The 26,737-nt window shown below is 35.0% G+C and overlaps 2 protein-coding genes and 1 non-coding gene across 3 annotated transcripts; 2 read left to right on the forward strand and 1 right to left on the reverse strand.

Annotated features, from left to right (window-relative positions):
* The first annotated feature begins 5,117 nt into the window (after positions 1-5,117).
* Positions 5,118-10,168, forward strand: LOC139859586 (cyclin-J18). The gene is made up of 9 exons (XM_071848369.1): positions 5,118-5,183; positions 5,282-5,358; positions 5,960-6,056; positions 6,143-6,241; positions 6,330-6,347; positions 6,444-6,514; positions 6,626-6,752; positions 6,838-6,898; positions 10,080-10,168. The coding sequence occupies exons 1-9, from the start codon at positions 5,118-5,120 to the stop codon at positions 10,166-10,168; spliced, it is 705 nt and encodes a 234-aa protein (XP_071704470.1).
* On the reverse strand, positions 8,805-8,890 carry TRNAM-CAU (transfer RNA methionine (anticodon CAU)). The gene is given in 2 exon segments: positions 8,805-8,840; positions 8,853-8,890. It is a non-coding gene; the product is annotated as a tRNA-Met (tRNA).
* A 2,725-nt stretch (positions 10,169-12,893) lies between the features above and the next one.
* LOC139857067 (65-kDa microtubule-associated protein 6-like) lies at positions 12,894-20,496 on the forward strand. The gene is made up of 12 exons (XM_071845776.1): positions 12,894-13,298; positions 13,701-13,904; positions 16,273-16,536; positions 16,951-17,166; positions 17,595-17,750; positions 17,869-18,028; positions 18,406-18,557; positions 18,667-18,754; positions 18,831-18,904; positions 18,998-19,072; positions 19,704-20,031; positions 20,143-20,496. Exons 1-11 carry the CDS (start codon positions 13,251-13,253, stop codon positions 20,010-20,012), a joined length of 1,746 nt encoding a protein of 581 aa, XP_071701877.1. The 5' UTR covers positions 12,894-13,250; the 3' UTR covers positions 20,013-20,031; positions 20,143-20,496.
* The last annotated feature ends 6,241 nt before the right edge of the window (positions 20,497-26,737 follow it).

Consider the following 26,737-nt stretch of genomic DNA (forward strand, 5'->3'; position numbering starts at 1 on the left):
AAGATCACAGTGCAAAGAAATTTGAGAATGCTAAAGTTTAACACATGTCCTGAACTTAATTCATATCTCTTGGTTGCAGAGCAAAATGATGAGCTATTAATGAAAAATCAGCAATCCCGTCCTACTGGTACACTTGCAATCCCTGAAGCAAATACTGCAAATAATTATAAACAGGGACAAGGACGCGGACAAGGTCGTGGTTATAATAACCATCGCCATCATCATGCCAAAAGCCATAACTATGGTAGAAACCATCCTTATGGTAATGGGAATGGGCGTGGACGTGGCCGTGGTCGTGGCCGTGGTGGTCAAAGAAATAATAATCCACGAAAATATAAATATCAACCACTAAACAAGATGTTGAAGAAAATTCTTCTAAAAATTCTGAAGAATCTTGTTACAGATGTGGTAGAATGGGCCACTGGGCTAATACTTGCCGAACATCTAAACATCTTGTTAAGATGTATCAGGATTCGCTGAAAGGTAAAGAAAAGGAAGTAAATTTTGTGGATAATATGGATCCAACAGTCACTGAGCAACCATCTGATTTATATGAAGATTTCTTGAATTAAATTAATATGTTTCTTTTATAAATAAAATGATTTAACCTTTGTCATCATGTTTTCTCAAATGTTTCAGTTCTATATGTTTTATCAAATGTTCCAGTTCTATGTTTGATGTTTCAATTCTATGTATGTCAAATGTTTCAGTTTTATCTATTTGTGTGTAATAAACATTTTGTGTAACATTTATATACTTACTGTTTGTTTCTTATATATGAAGTTTAATATGAATTCTGCTGGAACACAACATCAATCAAGTAGTGGAGATCTCTGTATAGCAGATAGTGGTACTACACACACTATACTTAAAATCTGAAAAATATTTCATTGATTTGAAACCAACGGAAGGAACTATACATACAATATCAGGTGCTGCTAACTTGATAGAAGGGATAGGAAAGGCAAAATTCATATTACCAAATGGTACAACATTTTTAATTAATAATGCCTTATTCTCTCCTAAGTCAAGCAGAAATTTATTGAGTTTTTCTGACATATACCTTAATGGATATGATTATCAGTCAGTAACGGCAGAAAATGAGAAATATTTAAGTATCACTAACAAGAATCACGTGATTGAAAAACTGCCAAGACTTAATTCTGGATTACATTATACACATATAAATGTACCAGAAGCACATATGGTGATTAAAGAAAAGTATATTGATCCTGGTGTATTTAATTTATGGTATAACAGATTGGGCCATCCAGGATCAACAATGATGAAAAGAATTATTGAATGTACACATGGACATCCACTGAAGGATAGAAAAATCCTTCATGATACAATGGTTCCATGTATATCTTGCTCTCTTGGAAAATTGATAACTAGACCCTCACCATTTAAGGTTGAGAAAGAATCACCAATGTTTCTTGAAAGAATTCAAGGTGATATTTGTGGACCAATTCATCCACCATGTGGACCATTTAGATATTTCATGGTCCTAATAGACGCATCTAGTAGATGGTCTCATGTTTGTCTGTTATCAAACCGTAATGTGGCATTTGCAAAATTTCTTGCCGAAATTATTAAATTGAGAGCACATTTTCCTGATTACATCATTAAAAAGATGAGACTTGATAATGCTAGTGAGTTTACATCTCAAGCATTTAATGACTATTGCATGTCTATAGGAATTGTTGTTGAACATTCTGTTGCTCATGTGCATACACAAAATGGTTTAGCCGAGTCACTGATTAAACGTTTACAGTTAATCGCTAGACCATTGATAATGAGAACAAAACTCCCTGTATCTATATGGGGTCATGCAATTTTACATGCTGCTGCATTGATTCGCATCAGACCAAGTGCAAGTCATAAATATTCTCCCCTACAACTTGCTTTTGGTCAAGAGCCAAATATTTCTCACCTTAGAACATTTGGTTGTGCAGTATATGTTCCAATTGCGCCACCACAACGTACAAAAATGGGTCCTCAAAGGAGGTTGGGAATATATGTTGGATATGAAACATCTTCAATCATAAGGTATATTGAACCTATGACATGTGATGTTTTTACAGCACGTTTTGGTGATTGACATTTTAATGAAACATTGTTTCCTAGATTAGGGGGAGAAATAAAAAATAAAGAAAATGATGTTTCATGGTGTGAACCTCAATTAAAGTATCTAGATCCTCGCACAAAAGAATGCGAGATAGAAGTTCAAAAGATAATGCATATACAAGAACTTGCAAATCAATTGCCTGATGTATTCACAGATACAAAAAGGGTGACTAAATCATATATACCAGCAGTTAATACTCCAGCTCGAGTTGAGATTCCAAATGGGAAAACTGATAATGTAGTCACTCAAGAATCTATGCCACGTCTGAAACGTGGGAGACCAGTTGGTTCCAAAGATAAAAATCCTCGAAAAAGAAAATCAGCTGATAATAAGGTAAAAGAAAGTGTTCAAAAAGAACCACAAATCAGTACTCCTACTGCAGAGGAGATTGATGATGTCAATACAGAAATTGCAATCAATTATGCACATTCAAAAATATTATGGAACCGAAATGAAATGAAAAATCTTGATGAGAAATTTTCATTTAATGTTGCATATGACATCATGAATAATGATGATGATCCAGAACCAACATCTATGGTTGAATGTCAAAATAGACATGATTGGGCTCAATGGAAAGAAGCAATACGAGCTGAATTAGAATCACTCAATAAAAGAAAAGTTTTCGGATCCATCATTCTCACTCCTAAAGATGTGAAACCTGTAGGATACAGATGGATTTTTGTCCGAAAAAGAAATGAGAAAAATGAAGTTACAAGGTATAAAGCTAGACTTATAGCTCAAGGTTTTTCTCAAAGACCGGGAATTGATTATGAAGAAACTTATTCCCCTATTATGAATGCAATTACTTTTAGATACTTAATCAGCCTAGCAGTTTCTAAAAATTTAGAAATGCATCTCATGGATGTTGTGACTGCTTATCTATATGGATCACTTGATAGTGATATATATATATATATATATATATATATATATATATATATATATATATATATATATATATATATATATATATATATATATATATATATATATATATATATATATATATATATATATATATATATATATATATATATATATATATGAAGATACCTGAAGGATTTAAGGTACCAGAAGCATCAAATGCAAAACCCAAAGAAATGTATTCGATTAAATTACAAAGATCTTTATATGGGTTAAAACAATCGGGACGTATGTGGTATAACCGATTAAGTGATTACTTGATAAGCAAAGGGTATACAAATAACCTTACTTGTCCTTGTGTTTTCATTAAGAAAACAACATCCGGATATGTGATCATAGCTGTTTATGTTGATGATCTTAACATCATAGGTACAAATAAAGAGATCCATGAAGCCATTCAACTTCTAAAGAAAGAATTTGAAATGAAAGATCTCGGAAAAACCAAGTATTGCCTTGGTTTACAAATTGAGCATATGCCTAATGGTTTACTTGTACATCAAACAACATATACTGAAAAGATTCTGAAACGTTTCAATATGGACAAGGCAAAACCATTAAGTACTCATATGGTTGTTATATCACTCAATGTTGAAACTGATCCATTTCGTCCATGTGAAGATCATGAAGATATTCTTGGACCAGAAGTACCATATCTTAGTGCAATTGGAGCTCTAATGTATCTTACAAATTGTACAAGACCTGACATTTCTTTTGCAGTTAATTTGTTGGCAAGGTTCAGCTCTGCTCCTACCAAAAAACACTGGAATGGGATCAAACACATATTTCGATACCTTCGAGGAACTACTGATTTAGGATTATTTTATTCTAACGAATCAAAACAAGATTTGGTTGGTTATGCTGATGCAGGTTATTTATCTGATCCACATAAAGCTAAATCTCAAACTGGATATGTATTCCTAAATGGAGGTACTGCAATATCATGGCGTTCTCATAAACAAACACTTGTTGCTACATCATCAAATCATGCCGAAGTGATTGCATTACATGAAGCTACTCGGGAATGTTTTTGGTTGAGATCAATGACACAAATCATTACTGATTCTTGTGGACTAGAACGCAATAAAAGTTCAACAATTATCTATGAAGATAATGCAGCTTGCATAGCACAGATGAAAGAAGGGTATGTCAAAAGTGACCGAACCAAACACATACCTCCTAGATTCTTCTCATACACTCAAAATCTCATTAAGGACAACGAGATTGAAATGAGATATGTTCAATCCAGCAAAAACTCTGCTGATCTTTTCACGAAAGCACTTCCAACTGCTATTTTCAGAACACACGTTCATAACATTGGTATGAGACATGTTCAAAAGATGTAACAACTGAAGTGATGTCTACTTGAGGGGGAGTCAACTCCATGCTGCACTCTTTTTCCCTTAGCTAAAGTTTTTTTTTCCCACTGGGTTTTCTTTAGCAAGGTTTTTAACGAGGCAGTAACTTACAGTTGATCTTCAACAAACAAAATTGCTATCCAAGGGGGAGTGTTATAATATATAAATATATATATAAATGGATAGTCAATTATTGATACACAAAAGTAATATTATTGTATTACCTAAACTTGTGATATTTTTGTTATAAATAGCTATGAATGCAAGCATTAAACTTGCACCATTTTCTCACACTTACAAAGTGTTTCTTTCTTTCTCTCCATTATCATCTTTGTTCTTACACTTCATTATTAGCATTCTTAATCAAGAATCAAACCACTAAAGATAGTTATAAGCCTACTGAATTATAACATCAAGAATCAAACCACTAAAGATAGTTATAAGCCTACTGAATTATAACGCTCCAAACAAAGAAAATGACCTCATATAATCCTCAATTTATCCGCTTGAGGTGCCTTCCTATTATTCCTCCCCGACTTTAATAATTCACCTTCAACTTCTCAAATCGAACCGATTTCACCTTAGATTATGAATAAACAATAACTCCCTAACTAAATAATTGCATTGTCAAATTGAATAGCCACGTGTTCTGTAACTTAAATTAAATAAATGTATAACTTGAGTTTCCCTCCATCTCCAGAGAAATCATGACGAACGAATTGAATTCAAGTATGCGAATTCAAGTTCTAGGTTTCCTCATTCAATCCACTCAAGTAAGTATCTCATTTTCACATAATCATTTATAATTTATAATATATTGATCAACGAATCTGTTCATTAATGAATTATACGTACTGATTCAATCAAACAGCAACTTGAAGTTCCTCCAATCGTAAAATACACTGCATTATCCTTCTTCGCTGATCGATTTTGCCCTATCATCTCCAGGTAATTTATGTTTTCAATCATGTTAATTTGGCGCTCAATCTATTAAACCTTATCGTTATCATATACCTGATTCAATCAAACCCTAGCTGCACAAAATTAGGTGAACTGTAATTCTGTAAATGCAATATCACTAGATGATTCAGTTCACCGTGATGATCTTACATCTGATTCAATCAAACCCTAGCTGCACAAAATTAGGTGAACTGCATATCACTAGATGATTCAGTTCACCGCGATGATCTTACATACGTACCAGTTTCTTCGACGCTGATATGCGAACATGAATAAAATTATGGATAATTTTAGTCATAGGACCGTACAATCTGTGTAACAGGAGTGGCGTTTGTTATCTCATCTCACATATAAAAAAAAAATGGAAAAAGATAAGCAGCATTTCATCGTGAGAGGTAGCGGAGTAATGCGATATCTGTTATGTATGAACAAGTTTTACAGACTATATGAATTGTGTTTTGGTCTGAAGATATACAATGCTGCATATTTGATTTTAGAAGATTATATGCTTCAGTGATAGCACTTTTGACAAACTTTATACGAGTTATATGGTGGTATCTGTATAGTTAATTTAGTTTGCCTTTCGAAGATATAATCAGGACAGTAGCAGGCACTGGCTTTTACAACCAATAAGAGAAAGCAATCTTCAGCTGTTTGCTCTTATTGCAATATGGATCTCAAGCAAAGTATGTAAATTCAATATCATTGAACCTGCACTATTTAACTTATAAATAGCAATATTGAAGGACCTTGTGAATTTTACCACTGACAGATACACGATTCTCGTCCTTTATCCGTCAAAAAGTTAAAAACTCTGTCAGACAAGATAATACAGGAGCAACATTATACAACTAGAGACTTTGCAGAAGCAGTAAGCTATTTTTTTCAAGATATTGGTGTTATTAAACGAGACAATCTTAATATTTTAACTATCACTGATGGATGATGAAACTGTGCAGGAGGTGATCTTCATGCAGGTATTTATCATACTATATCTGCTTAATATAAGCTTAACAATTAGGAAAACACCACATTATGACTTTTTGTTGACATCAACATTTAATACCATGAAGGTATTGAATTTTGAGATTGGTACATCAGAGATTGTATACAGAGTCCTTGAAGACCTACTTATTCAGTTGAAGTAAGTGTCAGTATAGCCATTCTATATATAAGATAGATAGATTCTTCTATGTACTTTAATTTTCATTAATTTATCATTAGATCACCAATAAATGTGATTTTGTGACTGTAGGGAAGTTGCGACAGTCGGAGACCATTTGAAATTTGAAGTAGGCATGGACATTATGGATCTTCTTTATGAAAAGGAGGAGACATCAGCTCTATATAGTTCTCCAAATTCTCTTGCTGCATCGATTATGGCATGTTTCTCACTGTTTTTTCAATATTAATAATGACACCTTATCTCTATGTCTTCATCTTTGTAACTGTTATCTGTTGCTGCAGGTTGTTTTGTATGTCATTATGGTTCCTAAACAGAGATGGGAGTTTCCGGTTCTTCCATGGGGTAAGTGACCTCTGTATATACTTTATATTTAGTTATTTTTACCTTGTTTATAAATATTCATATATGCTGCTAATTAAAGGTCACTAAACGGGTCGGGGTAGGGTCAAGGTCAAAATGGGGAAATCTTTGGTAAGAGTTATCGCGTTGACCTGGAGCACTTTTTGTTACTTTCATAATTCAAGTTTCTGTTATGATCACAGAATGTACATTGTTTCAGTATTACTGTATAGTATGATTTATAAAGTCTAAGGCTTTAGGCATGGAAAACACACCACGGTCAACTTTCGACCCATAAGGTAGTTTTTAACCCCCTATCACATGTGACCGAGTCAAATCACCGTTACTATCCAAGTAAAAGCAAATAGCTTCATTTTCAGCTCTAAAAAGCCCATTTGTGGGCAAGCTGCAAGCTCATAATATTATAAGTTTGCCTGTATTTGAGATTTGCTTACTATAGGTCTTGCGTAAACCTCCTGAGTATTACCTGCGTATGCAGTAAACAAACAGTAGTACATTAATGGACAAGCCACAAAATTTGAGTTCCCTAGGAGTGTATCATTTATGCTTCGTAAACACGAAATTAATTTCCCGGGTAACTTGAGCAGGTATTCCTCTCTGTTTACCCGTTATATATATATATATATATATATATATATATATATATATATATATATATATATATATATATATATTCAAATAGCCTTTGTTACTGATAATTCTGTTTTGTTTATCTAAGTATCAAACTAAAATGAATATGCCTATTTCTATCTATAAAAGTAGTATTTTGTTTTCTTTAGACTCCTTGTGTCCATCCTCATAAATTCCTTAAAAGGTCGTCTTCACAAGTGACAACCACCCCCACATAATTTTTGTGGTGTCTACTTTCACACCAAGCTCAACTCATTACAATATTAAGAATCTGAATTTTGGTTGAATGGCACAATACAACCTCCTTTATTTTTTATTTTTATTTTTGAAGAATTATATTTTCTTAGAAAAAAACTGAGAATTACGTAAGCCATAGAACCCTAGTTATGAATTATAATGAGATCTAGCTATGTTCCAGTGAGTTTATAAAAAAGATATCCTTAAGAAAGAAAAACACCAGTCTAATCAAAACAATTTAGAAATCCAGGTCAGTTTATTGCAATAACAAAAGATGCTATTTGAGTCTATTGGTGTGAGTTTAATGTTTCAGCACTTCATTGGTCTCCCTTTCACATAATGATTGAACCCTTTCAATAAATGAAACCAAGACTTTTGCTACTTTTCTTCAGCAAACCCACCCAATAAAAGCTCCCATGACTTCTACCATTTACCGAAAACAACACCTTCGTCTAAATAAAATAGAAATTTGTAGCCATTTGAACTACGACGGAGATTTTCAGTGGTAGGAGGGGCAGCGGCTCCCTCAACAAAAATGGAACTTATTGCTTTGAATTACGAGTGTTTGAGCTTTTGAATCAACTAAATCTGAGTCTGTATGAAGGAGATATGACCAAAACGGTGTCGCAAATTTTGCGAGCCTTCACCATGTTGATCACATCTCCTTCATACCTACTCCAATTTAATTTATTCAAAATCTCAAACGTTCATAGCTTAAAAGGAACAAGTTCCATTTTTATTGAGGGGTCTGCTGCCCCTCCAACCACCGAAAATCTCTGTTCTTAGATCCAAAGTTGTGTATTTTAACAAAGATACTTGACACATTGTATTAAGATGTATGCTTTTTTACCTTCAGCTGAATGAGTTTCACATCTGGCATTGATATAACTTGACTAGTGATTTGAGATGGGGTCAAGTTTGTTTAATTATTGGACCACAGTTTACTGGGTTACAGCTTTACTTGAGTAGAGGTCCTTTGGTTTATTTTTATTTATAAAAATATTAAAGATTGGAAAAATGATGGGGTGAGAGAGGCTCGAACTCTCGACCTCAGGATCACTCTCTTAGCTATGAGACCTACGCGCTAGCCAACTGCGCCACCACCCCATTTGTTTAACCTTTTCGCTTTAAATATTTTATATAGTGTTTTGATTGGGTAGGTGATTTTTGAAGCTATATATTATATACTCCGTTTTATATAGTAAACGATAAGTAGACTTAAAGTTGGAAACTAGAAAAGACTCACACAGATTTGATTAGTTAAAGTGATAAAATGATAGGTCGAAATTAAGCAAGATAGAATACATACGTGGCGTGATGTGGTAAATAATTAATAAATTATTTAACCCGTTACCTGGTCTCGCGCTCAGGAGGCTTGATTACCCGAGGTTTTACTTTCTGTGAGGAGCCAATTTGCTCGTTCATAGCAGGGTTTCCTCGCTTACAAAAAATAATAATAATAATTAATAAATTAAGTATTTTAAGGCTATTTAACATTACTTTGTTTTAAATGATGACAATGACGAATTTATATTATTAAATATAGGCAGGAACATAACATCTTCAAATTTTAGGCATACAATAGTTCAAGTGGGTACATCCATATTTATATGATTGCCATCGTGCAAAAATTATTGATGTTAAGTCACATTTACTATAATCATATATTCATATGACTAGTCCAGTTGACCAAATTTGGACGTATTTCTAATGTCTTAACTAGCAAGTGTATAGCCTTATTTATTGCTCAACTTTTTTGTGCAACTTTTTTATACGGTTTTGTGAAACCCTTTAAGATCTAAAATTACATAAACTACCTTTGTAGACTCGAGTTACATAAACTACATTTGAAGACTCGAGTGTTAATCAATAAATAATGATTGCTAGTACAAAGAAAAAAGATTGAAAATAGGTACGTCATGTTTGTATTAAACGTAGTTTTCTATAGGTCAACTTTCAGTGTGGCCCAAACCAATCGACAATTTGCCTGGCCGTGACTCAACCGTTGAACACCGCCCCTTATCAATTTGGGCTGTATCCACTTAAAACACTCACTTTCTTATGTAGTTGAGGGGCCTTATCACACTATTAATTTTCTTAAAATATTATAAATTCATTAGAGGATAAAAATGTACAAAACCAAGAATTATATAAATTAATGTTTGAGTGAAAACATATGCAATAGATTGTTTTATGGTGAATATTAGTAGCTTTTATGCATGTTATGTCAGTTTATACTGCGTAATTTATACCATTTCAATTATTAAGCTATGTTTGTGTGAATTGAGTAATGCAGTGAAATATGGGATGGCATGCAAGGAGAAGGAGATCATAAAAGTGGTTAGAGATATACTGAAACACGTGTTGCAACCATGTTCAAGTTGAACTCTGTTTTCACAAGGCAAGAATGTCTTACATTGCTTTAAAGCAAAAGGCAAAAGAAACAAACAAGAGATCTGAAAATTATTCTTCTATAAAAGAGTACAAATTTAATTCATAAAATCATTTGAATGCATACATGACAACAAACAATTACTTTGTAAGAATGTTTGTCCAATGTCATTTAAACGTGACATTATCAGACAATTTCACCAAATAACCATCAAAATAAGTAAATAATAAATAAATAAATAAAGAATAAAAAACATCCGTCGCGTAGGCGAAGTTGGGTGACATAGTGCGTGACACGGAAGGCGACTAAAGTGATGGAGTCGGGGACATAGCGACAGGGGAGGCGACATGGCTCCACTCTGTGCGCTCTAATATCCCTCTTTACCTCCTAATAAGATGGAAAACTTTTCTCATAGAAGTACAGAACCCAGTAAAACTAATTTAGACTTTAACCCAGTAAAAATTACTCCGTACTATATATCCGAGGATATATCATTTCTCCTATAAGGCTATAACATTATTCAAACCATATGAAGACTCATTGTTTTTTATTGTTATTAATCAGTATCTTGGAGACTCGGACTATTGTCATATGAACTATGCCATGTCGCACCATGTATGTTTACAAACAAGTGCTCCGTACATTTTATTTGACAGGGATAAAACATAGAAATGGGCTGGTTTTAAATAGTGATTACTACTACTTATTAACAAGCAAAATTAGATTTAAACCCTTTGAAAAATATACTAGTATGTTTACGCGTATATTATTTCTTCGAACAATAGTATTTAAAGTACCAAATGGCCATTAGATTGGTGGTATCGATGAGACCACTTCAATCAAGAGGTTGAAGGTTCGAGTCCACTACATATAAATATTCGTGTTGAAGTTGGTGTATGAGTTTGGCTTTAAAAAGAAATAGTATTTTAAGTATTAAAGTATATGACTTGTTTAACACTTGGAAAATGACATTAGACCTAACCAATTATATTAATAGAATGCAGAATCCAAAAAGATCAGCGAGTTATCTGCTATTGATCAAAACATCCACATCTAAACAAACTATAACGATTTAACCTTAAAAAAAAAAAAAAAAAAAGATTGTCAAAATGTGCTTGCAACCATGCGAACTCCAAGTCACAAGGTGCTCTTGTGACCTTGCGACTATGATCAAAAATTTTCAGATCCCAAGACACCGTTTTTTAAAGTTTGAGTAATTTTAGAGATCTCTTAGTTTATATTAAAACCAAGATCCGAATTTTTATACAAAAAAGATCGCATATTGTGAGTTGAGATCTATGTACAAATGTGTGATTTTCGAGTTGTGTAATGTAGTTCAAAGTGCGTTTAAAAGTCAACTTATTAGCTACCAAAGTGCATTTAAAAGTACGTTTAAAAGTGCATTTTAAAATGTTCTATAGCACTATGAGAGATCAAAGTACATTTAAAAGTCAAAATCAACGTAAACCGGCAAAATTGAAGATCTTTAAAGCCAACTTTTGAAAATTTTCTGTGACAAACCACTTTCGACTGTTTGCCAATGGATATATCTCGAAAAAATATACATTTTAAAAAACCGGTACCTAAATCGGAGTTACGAATCAAAAGATATTAACTTTCAAAGTTTACAAGAAACATATTACAATTTATTGAATCAAATCGCAAGGTCCAAGTCGCAAGTCGAGGGTAAGTTTTCGAGGCCGGTTATCAAGGATAAAGGCAAGATTGTTTCTTCCGATGCGGATTTGGATGAAGGTCGTTAGCTTTTGTTGTGTGTTTACATTAAGAGTGTTCGTAATGTCTTGCTAGGAGTTTAGTTGTTTGTTTCGCGTGGTGCTGTGTTGCTATTGGTTAATTTTTTTCGTTGTAGTTTCGCTTCCGTTTGGATGGTTTTTTGGTTGGCTTTCCCTTGTATCTAGTGGCGGAACTAGGATTTTTTTTACCGTGGGCAAAAATTTTTTTAAAAATGTAGCAATTTTTTTGGAAATATGGAAGTTTTGGGGCAAAAAATTGAGGTTTTTAGGCAAATTATGAAATTATGAAGGTTTTTGAACAAAAGTTGAAGGTTTTTGTGCAAAATTTGAAGGTTTTGGGGCAAAAGTTGAAGAATTTTTGGCAAAATTTGAAGGTTTTGGTGCAAAATATGTAAGTTTTGGGGCAAAAAAAATTAATTGGGGGCAAAGTCAAAAAACAAAATTTTTACACTGGAATAAAAATTCCAGGGCGAGCGACCCCTTGCCCCAAGTAGTTTCGCCCCTTCTTGTATCTTTAGGCTCTTTCATTTTTATTTTTTTTTGATGAAATGGTCTTTAGTTTATACAAGTCTCGTCTTTTTCGCCAAACAAAAAAAACAGTTTTTTGAATAAAATGTAATCTCTAATAATCGTTATCGTCAATGTCAATTGTCAATTTGTCACTTCTTAACTAATCCAACCAAGAACCCTGAGCATTTCTGTTTAGACTTGCTATTATTAGCCTAATGAGTAATTAGTAATGAATGGTTATTTATATATATATGGTGCTTAGAAGACTTCAAGCTGCTGTATATGTTTTAATTTTTGTTTATATTTTTGTATAATAACTTAAAATAAAATAATATAAAGTAACTTTATTAATTTATTTAAGACAATTGTACCCTCTGTCTTTCTTGAAAAGATATGGCTGTGGTCCTCGTTTGGTAGTATTCCTCAATTAATGTCCAAGTTCTTTTTCTCTTATCCTCTTTTTTTCCCTGCTTACAAGAATCCAAACAAATCTTAATTTTGTATTTTATTACATCAAATATAAACAAAGGAAGCTTCAAAGCTTTTTTTAGGGTGGTTGTTGTTGTTGCTGTTGCTGGTAGTATAGTGGTTGTTTGAGGTGTAAATTTAAAGGGTTTTGGTGGTGTGTTTGAAACAAATAAGGATGGAAAAAGACCCTCAAACTTCTTGATTTATGGTTTTTAAAGGCCTCTCTTTTTAACTCTAAATATATCCTACAACTAGTCTTTTTTTTCTTTTTTTTTTAAAAAAAAGGAGGCTGCTTGTGCTCTGTTTTTCTGGTTTACTTAAAAATTTGAGATTTCAAATAGCAATGTTGGGGGTTGCTAATTCCTGCAATGCTTTGCTTCAAGAACTTCAGGTGATCACCTTTTTAACTCAATTGCTATTACTAGTTACTAAATTACTATTACTAATTCCATTAAATTTATGATTTTTATTTTATGTTGATGGGTTATCTTTTATGGGTCCTTCACAAAAAAGTTCAAGATTTGTTTTCTTGAACTGGGTATGTTTGTTATGTTTCCCAAAATTTGTAATTGATGATGACTGTTATTTATCTTTTTTTTTTTTTTTTGAATAAAATGCCTTTAGTACTTTTGTTCTTGAACTTATTGCCACTATGTCCTGTTAAAAGTTGATAGCTAATTGAATGTTCTTTTCACATTAAGATGTCACGTGCAATGGTATGAATTCATTATCAACATGCTAAATTTAGCTTGAATTCATGTTTTTTTTTTTTTTATGTATGTCGTGTGATCAGCAAATATGGATAGACATAGGTGAGACAGAAGCCGAAAAAGACAGAATGTTGATAGAATTGGAGATAGAGTGTTTAGAAGTTTACAGACGAAAAGTCGATGAGGCTGCAAATGCGAAAGCCCGCCTTCATCAATCTGTTGCTGCAAAAGAATCAGAACTTGCAACTTTAATGGCTGCCCTTGGCGATCTCACTATTCATTCCCCGGTAAGATTTATGTACAATGAAATAATAGAAAAAGGGCAGGTGTGCGGGTTGAGTTGGATAGTATGTCAAAATGGGTAATGGGTCAATGTTTGTTGGGTTGACTTACATACATTTTGGTATTTTACCCATCAAAACTCGGTTATTACAGTAAAAATTATATTTTCAATGAAATGATTCATTCATGAGGTTGTAAGCCATATAACTTAGGCAACTTTCAACTTGTTTGACCCGTTTTTTACTTTTAACCCATTTGACTAGTTTTTTACTTTTAACCACACTTTTAAGTTTTAACCCGTTTGACCTATGTTTACTCTTAACCCATTTGACCCGTTTTTTCTTTATACCATACTTTTTAAGTTTTGACCCATTTGAACCGTTTTACTTCAAACCATACTTTTAAGTTTTAACCCATTTGAGCCGTTTTTACTTTAACCCATACTTTTAAGTTTTAACCCATTATTACTTTTAACCCATTTGACGTGTTTTTTACTTTGAACCATTTGATCGGTTTGAGATAAAACTATAAACATAACCCATATCGACCCTAAACGAGATTATTTTACCGCATATAAAAAGAAACTACTTTTCCATGTGAAAGTTAAAATCTTGCTTTTACCTTTTTGTATAGTAGTTGTTTCTTGTTAATTAGGTTTGCATTTATGCTTAATAGGCAACTGTACACCGACACAATTTACTTCAATTATTTGCTTCTGTATATAAATATATAAATATCTATATGTGGGGTTTGCAATATGACTTTAATAGTGATGTTGGGTTTTGTTAAAATGTTTCTTTATTGCATTCAACAGCTTTCTATTCATAATTATTTGAAGGGTGTATAATTAATTTAATCTAAATAATAATAATAATAATAATTAGTGGTTGGTTATAAAATTAGTTTGTTGACTTTTGGTTCTGGATTTATCGTAAAGCAATCATGTTTTTAATTATTGAGCAATTATAATGAATGGTTTTCTGATCCTCGTACTCCATTTCAAGACTGTTAGATGAGGTCAATTTTGGGGTGCTGGAGATTAGTTGCAAGGCTCTCTCTCGCTTTTTTTATTTATTACAGTATTGTTTTATGTCTTAAACAAATCTAGCAAAACATAGTGTTAGTTTTGGCTAATCTAGTTTGAATTTGGTTTCCTTGGCTTTTATGTCAGTCTACAAGTGTCATGAGTCATGACTAAAATACCCTCTAATCATAAAATCCTGCAGACTAAGATCAATAGCATCAGTAACTTGCAACTACTAAAATGGTTACATAAGAGTATAACTTTGCTTTAGTAAATCTAATGAGGTGGGACTTCTAGCCTAGTTACGTTTAGACGCTGTAGTAAAAGCCGGTCGACGTGTCGGTTTGGAGACTACCCCGTCTAGACTCGCTCAAAAACGCCTTAAAAGTCGGTCAAAGCTAAAAAGTCAAGTCATAGTCGTTATCGGGCTAAGTTGGCCGAGTCGGGATGAATTGGCCGGGTAAGGTCTATGTCCGTCAAAGTCAAAGTCAAAGTTGGGTCAATAAATTATATATTTTTTATTAGAGTTTATGCCATATATCTATATCTATGTGTGAAATATTTATGGTTTATATTTGATATAATTCTGTGTAATATATATGTTTAATTTACTAAAAGTCCACGTCAGCTAACGCCCGACTCTTCCCGACTCGCGACTTTTACAACCTTGCATTTAGATGGATTGAATTCGGTTATATTTATCACCAACTGGTGAATTGGGTATAATTTTGAACCTTAGTCTAGAAATGAAGCTTTAAACATGGGTTGAAAGTTGACCAAAGAGTACTCAGTCGTTTACAACCTATTATATCATTGTATCCAAAAATTTTATACCATCAACTATGTTTAAAATTGACCAAATTCACTTGTTTTGACCTGAACTTGTACGATACCGTTTATGTGACATATGTTGCATACAACGGAAATTTGATTCTACTATTTTCATGGCGTCTCACACTTTTTTTGTTTGTTTTTTTTAACGTTGTTATTGGCTGGAGGTCCATTCGGAAGCAATCTCTATCCATAGAACATTGAGAGGGAGGACTTTGTCTACTCTTGGATTATTTCACTCTGAGTGTAGAAATGGCTTGTCTTTTATTATAGGATACCCCACTTATATGGGATTGGGTTTTGTTGTTGTTGTTGTTGTTGTTGTTATGTTGCATACAAGCTTGGCGTTCAACAAGTTTATCTCGTTTTTTAATTGGTCTATTGTAATGCAAATGCAAATATAAATATAAATTTATGTATAGAACAAGTTATACTATTATTTTTACAATGATATAACAATATGTGTGGAAGCATTATGTTGTTATCAGGTGTAATATGTTTCTTATATATATTCATAGATTAATCTGGAGAAGAAAGCTTCGACGTTAAAAGGTCAACTGATGATAGTCACACCATTAGTAGAAGACTTGAAATCTAAGAAACAGGAACGAATCAAGCAATTTGCAGGCATAAAGGCACAAATTGAAAAAATAAACGCTGAAATTTCGGGATACAGTCAAACTGCAGACACCATATGTTCCTTGAAATTTGAAGAACAGGACTTGTCTTCCAGAAAACTCTGTGAATATCAGTCTCATCTTCGATCGCTCCAGAAAGAAAAGGTAAAGTGGATAGTTAAAAAAGAAATGGGTCAAAATGGGCAGTTGGGTCAAAAGTCTCTGAAAGTGTTGTTTCTACTTCTTCTCGTTATAAGCAATTTTAGATCTTCATTATAGTTAGTCATTGGGTAATCATATTCAAAAATAAATTACAAATTTCAAATGAATTGCAAGTCTAGAACACAGTACAGTTACACAGATAGTGTTTCAAGTCAACCCATCCTGCTCCAAACCGGACCAAAAGTTAACCTTTGACCAAAACCCAATTTGACCCATTCCCTAACTCACTCATTTTACCACCTGTAATATCAATTAAATGTGACCTAATACTATATTGTTGAGTAGGACTCACAAATTGAAAAAATATTTGCAGTCTGAGAGTTTGTATAGAGCTTTGACCATGTTCTTTATTTGCAGTCTGAGCGTATACATAAAGTGTTGGCGTATGTGAACGATGTACATTCACTGTGTAGCGTTCTTGTTTTGGATTTTGGTAAAACTGTAAGTGCAGTTGATCCTAGTTTGCACGATACAACATTGGAACGGGCCACAAACATAAGTGATACCACTTTGAAAGGTCTTCAAAACGCCATTCTTAAGTTGAAAACCGAGAGAAAAGTACGCTTTCAAAAGGTATTGTATGTCCTAAGTTTTCTTAATTTTTTTTAGGAGGCAAAGCCCCAAAGTGTAGTTATCACTAAATCATACTTGTTAGTTGTTACGAATGGGTCAAATTGGCTTTTTTGTTTCATCAAAAAAGGGTCAAACAAAACACGCTAGCTAATAATAAACGGGTGTTTGAAGCTAAGACGGTTGTTAGCGCATAATGTATGTTTAGTGGATACAACTTCCGTTGCTATATTAAAATAATCAGATTATTATAGTGTAATAATACAGCTTTCTTGACATACATAATTATAAAAATCATACATGAGACCATAAATGTTAGCCCATTTTGCTACTCAATCGCCCATTTTGCCACCTAAAGCAGCAGTATAAGCCTCAGCTTTTGTAGTAATGCTTCTATTGGTAACACTAATCTTCATGAAATTAAATTACAGTTAAAAGATGTTGTGACATCTTTATCCGAACTCTGGAATATAATGGACACGTCAAGAGACGAAAAACGCCAATTTTCAAGAATTACGTTTATGGTCACATTGTCAGAAGACGATATCGTTGAACCGGGAGCTCTTTCACCCGACATTATTCAGCAGGTTAATACTAATGTCTGATTTCGTTTACCTTTTTTTTTTTTTTTTTTTTTTTTTTTTTTTTTTTTTTTTTGTTAATCTAAGTATCAGTGACATAATTGAATAACGTCGCTTTTGCCAGCTGTCAGAAGAGGTTGAGAGGCTCAATAAATTGAAAGCGGGCCGAATGAAAGAACTAGTTATAAAGAGAAGGGCAGAATTGGAAGAAATTTGTTTTAAAACGCACATTAAACCCGATCCAAGTACAGCTGTTGATATATCTACTGCAATGATAGACTCTGGTAAACATTGTTGTGTCTTGATCATAAATATTTAATTGTCAACCAACTAGTCAAAATGGGCGGGTTGGGTTACTGGACATAGTTATGGCATCTGCTTCTGTAAAACTCCCTTTGTCCCAAAATTAGTGCCCAGGTAACTACACTCATTATACATCTTAGAAAGTTTCGTACATAAAATAGAAATTCTAAAATGTGGATACATACATTTGCTAAAAGTGTAAACTTTAATACATTCCGATACCATTATCCTTTATTTTTTGAAGTGGACACTAAAACTACTAATGTGGACAACTATTTGCGGATGAAAGAATGAAGATTACGATATTAATTTTTTCTTGATAAAAATGTTGTGATTCTCATGTAAGATGGTACTGTAGGTTTGGTTGACCCTAGTGAACTTCTCGCTAACATCGAAGCTCAAATAAGCGAAGTATCGAATGAAGCTTTGAGCCGAAAAGAAATTATGGATAGGATAGACAGGTGGCTCTCTGCGTGCGAAGAGGAAAATTGGCTTGAAAATTATAATATGGTAATCATATCATATCATATCTATCTACTATATACTATATATTATATATGATATATGATATGATTATAATAGGTTTTGACTATTTATAAGTTCACTTCTTGTTTTTTAGGATCCAAAACGGTATAGTGGTGGAAGAAGTGTACATATAAGTTTAAAACGTGCTGAACGAGCTCGAATTACTGTTAAGAAGATTCCAGGCATCTATTCTTTCTTCATTATAACAAATTAATCTTTTTTCTTGAATTCGGGTAATTGATGTTCATTCAACTACAGCCATTGTTGATAACTTGATATGCAAAACGGTCACATGGGAAGACGATAAAAAGAAGCTATTCTTATATGATGGGGTGAGTTGTATATAGTATTATGTGCCCCGAGATACCGCTTTTTGTTTTGTCCTTTTCTTGTTGCTCGCGTTTTTAAAATATTACCATATCTAGGCGAGGCTGGTGACGATCTTGGAGGAATATAAACTTTCGAGACTCCAAAAAGAAGAGGAAAAGAAGCGGGCAAAGGTATTTGTTGCATAATGTTTCTGTATATGTTGGCATTTCTTATATTTTATACATCCAATAAGTTAAGGATGAGACCAGGTTCGGTACCAAACCGTACCGTACCGAAACTGAAAATCCTGAAATAGAAAATGCACAATTTTAAGAACCGAATATCAAACTGATTTACGAAAGCGGTACAGGTTTCGGTTAAGTACAGGTTTTTTGCGGTATTATACTCTATGGAGAAAATTAGCTTTCGTTAACTGATATGTGAAACTTTCATCTATTTACGTTCGTAAACTATACAAACGAATATAAAAACAATGTGCGTTCCTTAATTTTTTCGAGCACACATAAACATGGATCATAAAATCCCAAAAAATTCACTTGCATATGTGAACCAAATCAAAAAATCATACACCTTCATTAATTTGGTATCAATGTTCGGTTTACCGGTGCTGAACCGATACCGAACCGACGAGTACCGAAACCGAACTTGTCCCAAATCAAGAACCGAAACTAAATCTCCATCGTTTCGGTTTTCGGTACCTGTACCGGTTTGGTTTCGTTTTTTCAAGATTTTTGCTCATGCCTACAACAAATAACTAAATGGGTTTAACAATCTCGGTCTACATTATGTTTTTTTGTGCAGGACCAAAAGAAGATCAGAGAGTTACTACTTGCAGAAAAAGAATCCAAGTCTAGTCCAAGGAGATCGAGTAGTTTTAGAAGTTCAACAAATGGAACTACGACGCCCAGCCTTCGTAGAAGTTCGATCGGGAATCCAACTCCGAATCTTACGACACCGCGTTCTTATTCAGGACGTCATAACGGGTACTTTAAAGAATTGACAAAGTTGTCTCCTGGACCACTTAACTTTGTTTCGTTACCAAAAGAAGATACAATTTCGTTTTCTTCGTTATATAGTAGTTCTGAACCCGGGTCACCTCTACAGAGCTAAATATTCGAAACTTCAATTGGTATGACGTCATATTACGATTTCCCATTTCATTTCATTTTGTTATTATTAAGTATACGCATTAGGGTGTTTTTGACGGTTAACTGATTGTTGAATATTATTTTATATCCAGGAAATGGAACAGATTTGGAGGTGGATTAGAGCAGTAAAAAGCTTGTGAATATTTGAAGGGTGCTCTAGGTTGTGTATACACTTACTTGTTTAAGCTTTTTGAACTTTTTGTTTTTAATTTTAAGGGTGCTTTGGAAAGCAGGCAGCCTGTACTTGATTACTGTGATTCATAGTAATAATGATGCTTTCTTTTTTTTTGTGTTCAATAAAATTTGTTGAATTTAAGTTTCTCTAACAAATGGTGATGAGGTTTGGAAAGGGTTAGTTGATGTGTTACTACAGTATTATTAAAGGGTTATGAAAAAGATGATGTAGTCAAAAAGGTTATTGAAGTAGATCACAGACGGTTACTTCTTTTTTATTTTAAAGTAACAAGACATATCTAAGTAATGATGAAATGCTCTCGTTTCTCTCTCCACGCATGCGAAAAAGTTCCCCACTGATAACGTACAAAAATGATCTTGTCTCTCTCTCTATAGATCTTTCCGGCATACTATTCCGACAATTTTATTCAGATTTGTAAGTTACAGATTTAGTAGGTGAGGATTAATATCACAGACACCGCCGGCGTACTATTCCGGTAACATCTTTTAGCTTTTCTAATTTCAATTGTCCTTGTTTTATTATTCTCTTGTACTCTCTTGTGTTTCTGTATCTGTTATCTCTGTCACCATGTACCCCATCCATACTTCTCCTTTCACTCTCAAATTCATTGACCGCCGCCCAATCACCACCGGCACCACCGCCAACCACATTCAGTATCGTCCCATTAATGAGGGAATCTGGGTAAAAGTCGACCGGAGTAACAGGAAATCACCTTCCAAAACTCATAACAATCCACCATCCAAAACTTCTAACAATACCGTTCCACATAAACCCTAAACCTAAAAGCACCAATTTAAATTCGTCTTCAAATCTCATTTACAATCACTTTAAACAACGTGAAGCTTCCATCAATCTCATCAAGCAATTCGGTAATCCCAAACCCAACACCCCTCCATCCATGTAACTAATTGAAAAAACCCGTATCACCTCGTATATGTTCCATAATTTCCCCGAAAATTGGACCTCGGTTGATTTCTGGGCTATATTCAAACGCTATGGCAACAATCACGAAGTCTACATCCCTAAAAAAACCCTTAAAAGTGGCAAAAAATTCGGGTTTGTTCGATTCATAGATGTCCCTGAGTACGACAAGGATTCACTAGCTAGGCGTCTAAGTCTTGTAGTTGCTGGGGACTTTATCCTCAAGGTTTACAGGGCATGGGATAACAATACAAATGACAACATAAAATCAAAACTTCAACATCCTACCAAGCCTGTTAACGTTCATCAACCCAAACCATACACTAATAATAAAACCGACGATCGAAGTTACATGGAGGCGACCTCAAATAAACAGCCTTCCAAAACCAAAATTCCAATTATCAAGGTTAACGTCAACGAGTCTCTAATCGATCTTCTGGGTCACGCGGTTATCGGTAAGGTCAAGGACCTAGAATATCTCGAATATTTTCATGAGATCTGTCTAAGCGAAAACCTAGATGGATTCACTATCAAATATCTCGGGGGTCATGATTTAATGCTCATATACGAAGATAAGCGGCCTGCCCTAGATATGCTTAATAACCCGAAACATCCACTTTGGAACTGGCTCGATAACATTAACCCCTGGGACCCGGAAGAATACACCACCTCCGGTCGTCTAGCTTGCATTAATATATTTGGTGTCCCAATCACTTGTTGGTTGGAGTCCACCTTTCGGGATATTGCTTGTAATTGGGGTCAGGTCGTCGAGACTTTTAATTGCTCCATTACCAACTAAAACAACCAAGATCTATCTCATGGATCGGTTATCATTAAGACCATGGATTTTAAACCTATTGATGAACAAGCTGTTATTATCCATGACGAACATAAGCAAGTTTCGGTTTTTGTAAAAGAAGTGCAAAATTTTTCTATGTTTAATTATCAAGATGAGTTGCCATTTGAATCCAATTCGGACAACGGTTCGGACATCAACGAACCAATTTCTGATGAGGAGTCAAACATGGATGACGATGATCTTCTAGATGATAACCCCACAACGATCCCTTGCCACATAATCACGTCAACAACCACTCCGGTAACACCTCGGTCCATAATCACGATAATTCTTTTTCGGAAAATGGCTCATCTTCCCAACCACCCAAACGCATGGAAACCTACAAATTCCAAATTAACCCCTCAACCTCCCCTATTAATTGTTCTAACGGTTCTGTCCCCCTAAACGATGCCACACCTATTAATGTACGTGATATTAATCCAGAATGTACAAATCCTGAACCCTCACCCAAAGAAAACCCAATTGATTCTCCAATTACTCCTGATCCAGTCGAAGCCCAAGAAACACCAAGCCCATCTAATCCCCGTGAGCCCAATACACTTCCCTCTCAGCCCAATACCCCACGTAATCCAATTACAAACCCACCAACCCAAACCCCAGTTTTTCCTAACGAGAAATTCACCCACGGTTCACTCCTAACCGAGACTGCTATACCAGATACGATTCCAAGTTCGCCTATCTCCCCTAAACAGCACCAACATATCTCCCCGGTAAGCCTAATGCCTGATCCACCCCCTTCACACACCTATACCGTACCCTCTGACCCCTTTAACATTGACGATCTACTTCCCATCGGTAAAGCTAAATCTAAATTGAAACAAAAACCTGCATCGCGCACAAAATCCACTCTGATCCCAAAAGATAAAGAACACCCTTTCAAAAGAAGCATCAAAGACGATATCCTCAAAGTCAATCCCTCGAACCATATCCCACCTGTTGTCCCTCAACCTAATCCAAAAAATCGTCCTAGATCAAATATGCTATACATCAAACACCTTGCTCGGAGTGGTCAAAAATTAAGATTCTCACATTTAACAAAACGTGGCAAATCCTCATCTACCGTCGGGGATAACTCGTCAAACCATAACCATGGCTCGGAGACAAACTCAAGGGGAAATAATATCAAAACTTCAACGAGCTCCTCGAAAGGGTTAAGCATTGACACAAACGAATTCGGACAAAGCATCGGTATCCGCTGGAATGTACGGTAACATCTCATCCTTGTACTCGTTTCTATTTTTGTTATAAATGTGTACGGTCTCTCTTAATATCCGGGGCATTGGGCAATTGGGTAAAATTAGCTGGCTCAAGCGTATTTGTCTTAAAGAGAAACCTACAATATTAGGGTTACAAGAAACAAAAAGCGAACATACCCAAGATAACATCATTGAATCATTCTGGAACAATTCTGACTTCAAATTCGTTCAAAAAGAATCGGTTGGCGCCTCAGGAGGTATCATTACGATCTGGGATTGTAACATATTTTCCTTCGATTATGCTAACGAAGGAGAATTTTTTCTTGCAATTTGCGGGTCATGGGCGGGTAATGACTCGAAGATTGCTCTTATCAATGTCTACGGTCCACACTCCTCTCCCAAAAAACTTAGTTTTTGGTCCGAATTAACCTCCCTCGTAAACTCTCTCACGTTTCCGTTTATCATCTTCGGCGATTTTAATGAGGTTAGAAAGACTTCAGAACGCATGAATTGTGAATTTAACCAACAATGGGCTAATAACTTTAACAACTTCATTAACAACTCCGGACTAATTGATCTACCCCTTGGCGGGAAAAAATTCACTCGAATCTGCATTAAAAGAATGAAGTTTAGTAAACTAGATAGATTCCTCATCTCCGATGAAATCCTAAAATTATGGCCTAACATCTCCTCCAAAACTCTCGACCGCGACCTCTCTGACCACTGCCCCATAATCCTTAGAAACACATTTGCTGACTCCGGACCTAAACCTATTCGTGTTTTCAACACATGGCTCGACCTCAAGGATGCTGATTCAGTCATTGCTCGGGCTTGGTCAACCCCAACGACCGGTAACCGCCCTGACTGTATATTCCGTAACAAACTCGAAAACGTAAAAATGGAACTCAAAAAACATAGCTCACAACTCGATAACCTCGACTCTCAAATTCTCGATCACCTTAATGCCATTAACGAATGGGAAGCGTTAGCCGAAACTAGACCCCTGACCGAAATTGAGAAAAATAAATGGTTAAACGATAAATTCTCTCACATCGACAAAGAAAAAACCAAAACTAACATGCTAAAACAAAAATCAAGAATTAAATGGGCCCTCGAAGGTGATGAAAACTCGAAATACTTCCATAATTACATTAAAAAGCGAATAAGTAAAAACAACATACACGGCATTTCCATTAATGGTACTTGGATTGAAGACCCTAATGTCATAAAACACGAAACATTCATTTACTTCAAAAATCTCTTCAAATCAAACAACCTTAACAACCACTGCCCTTTCGATAATGCTCCTCACCTTCAATATATCTCCCCTCAAGATAACATCTTACTAGAGTCCGAACTTCACGAAAAGGAAATCTGGGACGCACTCAATAACTGTGATAGCTCTAAGGCTCCCGGTCCTGATGGTTTCAATATGAAATTCTTCAAAATATACTGGGACCTTATTAAACACGATCTCATTAAAGCATTAGAATGGTTTTGGACCAATTCTGAAATCTCGAACGGCTGTAACGCCTCTTTTTTCACCATCATCCCCAAAAAACTCAACCCTATCGGTTTGAATGAATATCGCCCTATTTGTCTAATCGGTAGTTACTACAAAATCCTTACCAAAATCCTCTCTAACCGCCTCGCCAAAGTCATCCATAAGGTCATTGGGGCTGAACAAACAGCCTTTCTCAAAGGTCGTAACATCTTAGACAGTGTACTTATTGCTAACGAAATTATTGATGAACTTAAACGGAAAAAACGCAAAGGTCTAATTTTCAAAGTCGACTTCGAAAAAGCTTTTGACAGTATTGAATGGGACTTTCTATTTAACACCATGCAATACATGGGTTTCGGTTTGAAATGGATTAGTCTCATTCGTGCGTGTCTTTCTTCCTCATCCATTTCCATCCTTGTCAATGGTTCCCCCACAAAGGAATTCTCCCCAGGAAGAGGCATACGTCAAGGCGACCCTATCTCGCCTTTCCTCTTCATCATCGCCGCCGAAGGTCTCAACATCCTTGCTAAACGGGCACTATCTAATGGTCATATTCATGGTATCAAAGTTGGGATCGACAGCATCACTGTCACTCATCTTCAGTATGCCGACGACACGATCTTTTTCAGGGAATGGAGTAAAAGGAATGCCAAAAACATTTCCAAACTCCTTAAATGCTTCAAGAAAATCTCTGGTCTTAAAGTCAATTTCCGAAAAAGTAAACTCTACGGTATCGGTACTTCTCCCTCATAAACCGATGAAATGGCTAACTATATCAATTGCTCTACCGATACCACTCCCTTCACATACCTCAGACTTCCCATTGGTACCCCTACATCACACCCTTCATCTTGGCATCCAATAGTAGAAAAGTTTGACAAAAGACTCTCCGACTGGGCGGGCAAAACGATTTCTTTTGGCGGCCGACTTACACTTATCAAATCAATTTTAAGTAGCATACCGCTTTATTATTTCTCTCTCTTCCATACACCTTCCTCCATCCTTAACCTCCTTGAAGCCAAAAGGCGCAATTTTTTCTGGGGCGAGTCATCTTCTGATAATAAAATTGATTGGATAAAATGGGATCAAATACTACTACCTTACGAAAATGGCGGTTTAAACATTGGCTCACTTTTTAGCAAAAATATTTCACTACTATGTAAATGGTGGTGGCGATTTAAAAACGAGGAAAATGCATTATGGGTCAAAATTATCACAAGTATTTATGGGAAGGGGGGGTTGGAATCTAACGTTTCTTGCAGGAACATTTCAGATCGCACGGTTTGGAAAGAAATCATTAAAGTCGGCAAGGTCGCGAACAGCTTAGGCACTTGCTTTTCATCCTCCATCACAAAACGTCTCGGAAATGGTGCCTCTATCAAATTCTGAAACGACATTTGGTTTGGTTCAGAACGCTTCAGCACACTCTTCCATAGGTTATATATGCTCGACATCAACAAAGATGCAACTGTCACTGAAAGAATTACGCAAAACAACGGCTCTTCTTTGGGTAATTGGTGTTGGACAAGACCACCGAATGGCCGAGTTCTTAACGAATTAATGGAATTAAACAATATCGTATCATCCGTCACACTATCCGACAAACCCGACTCCTGGAAATGCACTATTGACCCCTCGGGTACATACACCACCAAATCTATGGCACACCTGATAAACACATTAAAACTTGGTGGTAACACTCTTAACATGACGATTCCCCACAACAAACTCCTGCCTCAAAAAGTCTACATTTTCATATGGCGAGCCCTTCAAAAAAAGTTACCGGTCAGATCCGAATTAGACAAACGAGGAATTGATCTCGACTCCATCTTGTGCCCTTTATGCGAAATGGATATAGAAACCACTGACCACATTCTCGGACTATGTCCTAAATCGGCTCTAATATGGAAACATGTTCTTGATTGGTGGGCCCAAGACAACACATTAATCTCCAATGTAAACGATGCGATTATCAATGATCAAGCCTTCGCTATCAATAATCTCGGGAATT

This window comes from Rutidosis leptorrhynchoides, chromosome 7, assembly GCF_046630445.1.
Source record: "Rutidosis leptorrhynchoides isolate AG116_Rl617_1_P2 chromosome 7, CSIRO_AGI_Rlap_v1, whole genome shotgun sequence".
NCBI classification, from domain to species: domain Eukaryota; kingdom Viridiplantae; phylum Streptophyta; class Magnoliopsida; order Asterales; family Asteraceae; genus Rutidosis; species Rutidosis leptorrhynchoides.